Source organism: Triticum urartu, chromosome 1 (genome assembly GCF_003073215.2).
Source record: "Triticum urartu cultivar G1812 chromosome 1, Tu2.1, whole genome shotgun sequence".
NCBI lineage: Eukaryota > Viridiplantae > Streptophyta > Magnoliopsida > Poales > Poaceae > Triticum > Triticum urartu.
This window is the reverse complement of record NC_053022.1, coordinates 93,214,156-93,220,847: the sequence shown is the minus strand read 5'-3', so window position 1 is coordinate 93,220,847 and position 6,692 is coordinate 93,214,156. Positions and strand designations below refer to the sequence as shown.

The following is a 6,692-nucleotide window of genomic DNA, read 5'->3' as shown; positions in this document are numbered from 1 at the left end:
CCTCATCAGCTCTCGGCGTGCTAATGCCTGATTAAAGGTCCAAAGCCCCATTGGAACTCCATCAGGACTCACGATAGAAGCACTCAGTTGTCCATAAACTCTAAGAACCTTCTTCCTTTCCCTGGGAGCAACTGCTTGACGAGCATTCCTGTGAGAGCCTCCCAGCGATAACTTGGGGGTGGGCTGCGAGCATGCCACCTGGCGTGCTCTCAACCGCCGCCATGTGTCGCTCTCTGGGCGGTCCCTTCGGATTTTGTTTTTCTTTCGCATGCGTTTTCGGCTTTTTAGACATTTTCGGTTTTTTTGGCCTTTTGGCTTTCCACCGGTCTTACTTAGCTTTTGAAAAAAAATCTAACTTTTTTTGGCACAAATAAACATGTTTTTTTGCTTCCACAAGATGTACGATTTTGTTTCCACGAGAAGCACGGATTTGCTTGGCAAGAAACATGGTCGTGCCTCTCGGAATAAAAAAACATGTTTTTTCCTTCCGCTGGAGGCACGGTTTTGTTTTCGCGAGAGGCATGGTTTTGCTTCCGCGAGAGGCACGCTTTTCAGAAACAAAAAAACACGTTTTTTTCGTGAGAGGCACGGTTTTGCTTCTGCGAGAGGCACGAATGAAAAAAACATTTTTTTTCTTTTTTTTTCTTCCACGAGAGGCACGGTTTTGCTTCCCTGTGCCTCTCGGAAATAAAAAAACATGTTTTTATTATTTTTTCTTTCCATGAGAGGCACGATTCTTTTGTTCGGTTTTTTCGTTTGGTTTTTTTCGGGAAAATAGTTTGTGAAAATCTATCAACATGGGATCTAATTTTGAAGATCTCGACGCGAGGAATCCAACGGTAAAAACGGTTTAAGATTTGGACGTACAGTTTAAGAGATAAGACGTTTTGAATAAACAGGTCTTGCAAAAAGAGAAAACTCCTAGGTTGCGACCAGTGGTGCACATGCAACACCACTTGTCGCAACCCGCTGAGGTGGAAGTGATCTTTGAAAGGTGTCCTCCTCAATTAGTGACTTCAGGCTTCCCTTCTTCCCGGTATAAGCGAGACATACGGCCCCCGCTCCAGAACGCATTGGCGCTCGCATGATCTCTACACGGCCCGCAGCCTATTAGCTTTGACCGCTAGCTATATTACTTATGCACTTACAACTAGCTCTGTGATATATACACGTGTATTGGTCCACTGGTTTTTTATTCAGATGTTTTCTTATTGATGAAAAATATTTTTTGAATTTTAAAAGGTCATTAATTTGAGAGAAGTTTGTAGTTTATAAAACTTCATGAATTTGAAAAATGTTCGAGAATTGGGAAAAGGTTCATAATTTTGAAAAAAGATCATGAGTTTGAAAATTGCTCGTGAATTTGAAAAAAAATTAATGTTTTGAATAAAGATCATAATTTTGAAAAAATGGAATTCAAAACAAATTCATGAATTTTAAAAAATCAGAAATTTTAAAAAGTATCGTGATTTTGAAAAATGTTCATAAATTTGAAAAAAATATTGAATTTGAAAACTGATCGAAAACTTTGGAAAAAGCTCACAAATTTGAAAACAGCTTGGCAATTTAGAGAAAACAAAAATGAAAAAAAACTTATTGAGAAAAACAAACACTGGAAAAAAACCAGGAAACACCCTGTGGAACCTTCTAAATGGTTCTCCAAACGGGTAGGGGCAAGAGAATGATGCTAATGTATGGCGTGAATGAGAAAAAAAGTTTAATGGGTCGAGCCGAAGGTCGAACGGAGGGTGTGCGTTAGTTGCAAAAATAATAGGAACTGGCGCATAAACGTTAAGTAGGAATCATGGGTATTTTTGCCGTTTCCTAAGAAAAAAAACCCAATTTTTATCTGATTCTCAACAAAAAAGAAACCATTTGGTTTTCATTCACCTAAGAAAGAGCCAAAAAAAATGTCCATTCACCTAGAAACACCTAAATTTATTCGCTTTCCCTAAAATCTAACCCTCTTTCCAACAGATTGCGACGATTAAGGTTTAAGCATTTTAATTATTATATGCATGTGACAGTTTAATATTATATCCAAGAATATCGATCCGCATAACTAAGTACTTTTACTCCCCGCAAAAGAAAGTACTTTACATTTTTGTTTCATTTATTCAATCTATCCTGGAATTGTAGGTCCTCAACTTAGGGCCGTAGAGTGGTGGGCAAGGCAATTCTCTCTTTTGCACTCTGTTTTATGAAGAGTTATTTCATAGACCACTTTTAACAATTAAGGTTCGGCTTTAATTTACGAGGTGCTTAAATTCTAGTTATATGTTGGGTTATTTTTTTGCTGAAAGGTCTATCGCAATATACATGTTAGATAAAACCAACCCTTACAAGAGCTTTCAAGCAAGGATAAGAAATTATAGACATACTCTTGAAGAAATCGTAACCGTCTTCCATCTATATCCACCGATGGCATGCCTTCGGCAATGCTCATTGGCCGCGCTTCTCATGCGGTCCTCGCCTTCGGCCTCACGCTACGGTTTGCAAAAACTGACTAATGCGGCGCCATAAAAAATTCCAGGCACCTAACGTTTAGCAAAACCGCCAAAAGAAAAATAGAAAACTTCTCCAAAGCACACCTCTTTTCCTTGGTAGCGGAGATTTCCAAGCGGGGCTTAGTAGACTTAGATGGAGGGATAAATGGGTTTTTTGTGGGTAGGGATAAATATTGTTGATAATCCATTCAACCCCCAAAGCATAGTGTACTCCAGAGTGACATGCTACAGTATTGATCCTTCAAATATCAGGAACAATTGTAGTCTTTGGCCTCTCTTACTAATTATCACATGCTTATCGAAGTAGAATATGCATGCATGCATTTATAAAAATGAATGTATGCACATTTATATGTGTGTTTGTGTCTGTGCCGTGTTCAAAAAATAAAACTCAGTGACGTGCTAGATATGACCATGCTCGTAACGACGGTGAGTTGCTACATATTACTCACTTCGTCTAATAATATAAGAGCGTTTTTGACACTACACTAGTTTTAAAAACATTTTTATATTATAGGATGGAGGAAGTACATTCTAAAGGGTTATCATACACGTACATACGTGCATACATATATTGTCGTCAATACCAATGCAATTTGGCGCGCGACCTATACGGTGCACGTAGCAAGATATGCATGATCGGGGGATCAGGACAGGGATAGTGCATGAGATCGGTCGTATCCGACTAGCAACTGCACATCGATTGATAATTGATACTACATGTTCATGGATGGCTCTGTTTCGTCCTCTTCGATGAGTGCATGATTCTATCTTCAGTTCACCTGATATCAAATCACATATGTCAATGTATTTTGGATGTGTTTATAAGAGTAGGGTGACGTGTGTGTTCATAAGAGCAAGGGTGTGTGAGCATATATTTATGTACTGTGCTTCTAGAAAAAAAATACAACAGTGTATATATTTATGTCACTAGTTGTGTCTCTCTACTCACTTTTGCCATTAGAAGTCACAATTACTCAAAAATGCCATTGACCTATGAGATGTTTGCTCAAAAATATCATTAGATATCTAAAAAATGACATAGTTCGGTTAGATGTTTGCTCAAAAATGCCATTAGACATTGTTATTTTCACGTCAAACCCGTTGACCATGTTATATGACAAAAATAAGCCTAGACACACATATCAGTTCTATCTATCTCACAATGATAAGTGTGGACCCACTTGTCAGGAGTAACTAAGCGAATAATTTGACAGAAAAATAAGAACGATGTTGGGATCAAGTAGGCCTCACACTTTATTGTAGTGAGATAGTAGAGGGAGAGCTAGCATGTTGGTCCATAGATATTTATGTCATTATAACATGGCAAAAAAGATTTGAGATCATAATAGTGGTGTCTATAGTGACATTTTTGAGCATGTGTCTAACGAAGCGATGACATTTTTAAGCGGTTGAAATTTCTAGTGGCAAAACTGAATAGTGGGACACAACCGGTGGCATATAAATGATAAAAACCCAAATTAATTTTATGTGATGATGAGGAGAAACACTTGAAGACAAATTATACGGTTGATTGATGAAAGTAATTACCACAACTAGTAGCTCCTTCAATTGCATTATATTCATAAAGGCCTTGGATCGATTTATTGCCGAGACAGAGCGGCAGGCATGCACACAGGGGAACACGTAAGCGTACTAGGCTTAATATAGCACACACACGATACGACACGACACGACACGACACAACCGAAACAACAACTTATTCATCACCAATTCTCTCTCTTGTGGTCGTACACACACAGTGGGTCTGAGTTAGACTTTTAGAGGAGTGACTTGGGCGCGATACGGCCGAGGCGGACGGCGTTGACGTAGTCGCGCGGGCTGTGGGAGGCGAGGCCGGGGACGAGCAGGCCGGAGGCGCGGTAGAGCAGGGAGACGGGGCCCTCGCGGTAGTCCTTGCCGGCCCTCGTCCAGAGGAAGGCCCCCTTGAGCAGGTCCCCCAGCGCGTTGCCGTACATGGACAGCAGGTATCGCGGGTCGAAGTAGTTGGGGTTGGGCGCGTCGCCGGGGAGCACCTTCCCGTCGTACCACCCGTCGTAGTACACGCAGGAGCCGCCGTGGGTGAACTCCGCCACGGGCGGCGCGTCGAACGGTACCCGCGGCACCACGTCGTAGCGGTACACCACGCGGTAGAAGGCCGTCGCCTTCTCCACCTCGGCCCGGAAGAAGCTGACGAAGGTGGCGTCGCCCACGCGCGGCTGCCCGTAGGTCTGCACGGTGCCGAGCCTGCCCAGGATCTCCGTCTCCCCGTGCAGCGCCAGCAGCGCCGGGAAGACGGCGGCGAGCGCGCCGCCCAGGCTGTGGCCGGTGATGACGAGCCGCGCCTGCGGGTGCGCCTTGAGCTGGTCGCGGATCACCTCGCGGAGCTTGTAGTAGGCGATGTGCTTGCCGATGGGGGCGGCGCCGTTGGGGGCGTCCTTGGGGAAGGCGCGGTTGGTGTCCTTGCCGTCCTCCTCCTGGAGACCCAACGCCTTGAGGAAGCCGGCGTGGACGTGGCCCATGGCGCCCATGCCCAGCCATGACAGGTTCACGTCTGTCGACCAGTCCTGCATGTTGAATGGCTCCGTGCCACGGAACGCCACCACGACCACGCTCGCATCCTTGGCCCGATCTGTGAAAACGAACGCCTGTGTCGTGTCCTCCTTGAGAAACTCTGCAGATACGTACAGATTAATACTAGCAATTCTCTCGGTGATCCAAGTAGTTTAACCATCTCGATCTCTTGATTAATTCGTGCTAGCTTTGATACTTACTGTTCCAGCCGTTGTAGAACCCCACGAAATTGAACTGCAAATTACCGCGCACATATATTAGCTTACTAATTAGATATATAAATATAATGCTCCTTGGTTATCATTCGAACTTCTTTAAAATGTCTGCTAATATACATGTAAGATTACATGGCTTAGAAGGAAATATTATTATGCAGTTGGGAAAGAAAATCTCTACTAGTTTGTCCACGTATATCAGTGGAGGCCTACGGTGAAATTCAGGGCAGTCACAGTGAAATTTTCTTGGTGTGGGATTTGGTTTGGTGGGGTGGTTGGGGGTAGTTAGTAATCCAATCTCCAGTTAATTTAGCATTTTAGAAAACAATTATATGTGCTACGTGAAAATCCATCCTGTATTCACCGACGTTGGGGGCCGTGCATAGTTGTGCACGAGTCAGCAGATCTATGATAACTTTGCACAATAGGAAAACAGATCTAAAATAACCACATGTCTATATATTTTTGTACAGACACTTGTCTCCGCGCATCGATTCATGCATGCAGATTGGCATAGAAAAATTAAAGCCCCGCATGTGTATATGTTTGTCCCAAAATGATTGATGTCCTTGCTACCGTTGAGCAGTGTTAGCTGCCGTCCTGTTCTCATGCATACATATAGTCCAACTTGTACGCATTAGATCATTTTTTTCTTCGAAAAACGCATTAGATCATTTTTTTCTTCGAAAAACGCATTAGATCATTTGATCTGTCCACTTGTATTTCACTTGTCTCTAAATGTTTTTTCCTTTAATAATCAGAATGTATGCAGTTACGTTGCTGCACGTAGAGTAAGTATATTTTTAGGAAAAGGATTTTGTTGATCATTTTATGTGTGTAATTTTAGTTACCTTCCACACGTTGTTGACCACGTTCTTGACGAAGGCGGCGTTCTCGTACGCGATCTTGGCCGCCATGACTGTGATCTCGAGGATGAGGTACTGGCGCAGGACGAGGGGCGTCCCAGCCGTCACGTACCCGCCGCTCTCAAGGTCCGCCACCTCGCCGGAGACCACGACGTCGAGCACCTGCAGCTGCCGCATGTCGCCGACAGATGCTGCTGGTGCCGGCTTCAGCTCTGTCCTCCCGTCGATCATCCCGATCATCGTCCGGAAGTTGGCCGCCTCCCGGCGCGGGATCACCAGCTTAACTGCATGTGGAGTGCGCGCATCAAGTCATGCGTTACATCCATTCCACGCGCATTCAATTCAGATCAGGTGTTGCTATCATGCATGCGTGCTCCATTTGATTTAATGACTAGTACGAGCTATCAATTCATGTTAGGTACTGATACGTTCAGCTGCTAAATGCTAGCAAAATTTGTTGTACAGGCGAGCTGCTTCATTAACCAACTGTACTCCTACGTACTCATGCATACATATCCTGACTTAAGTGT

At 43.6% G+C, this 6,692-nt stretch overlaps 1 protein-coding gene across 1 annotated transcript; it reads right to left on the bottom strand.

Moving 5' to 3' along the window:
- Positions 1 to 4,067: 4,067 nt before the first annotated feature.
- LOC125549952 (triacylglycerol lipase OBL1-like) lies at positions 4,068 to 6,477 on the bottom strand. Its single transcript, XM_048712995.1, has 3 exons — positions 6,148 to 6,477; positions 5,282 to 5,315; positions 4,068 to 5,181 (listed from the first exon to the last, which is right to left on the bottom strand). The coding sequence occupies exons 1-3, from the start codon at positions 6,400 to 6,402 to the stop codon at positions 4,289 to 4,291; spliced, it is 1,182 nt and encodes a 393-aa protein (XP_048568952.1). The 5' UTR covers positions 6,403 to 6,477; the 3' UTR covers positions 4,068 to 4,288.
- Positions 6,478 to 6,692: the final 215 nt, after the last annotated feature.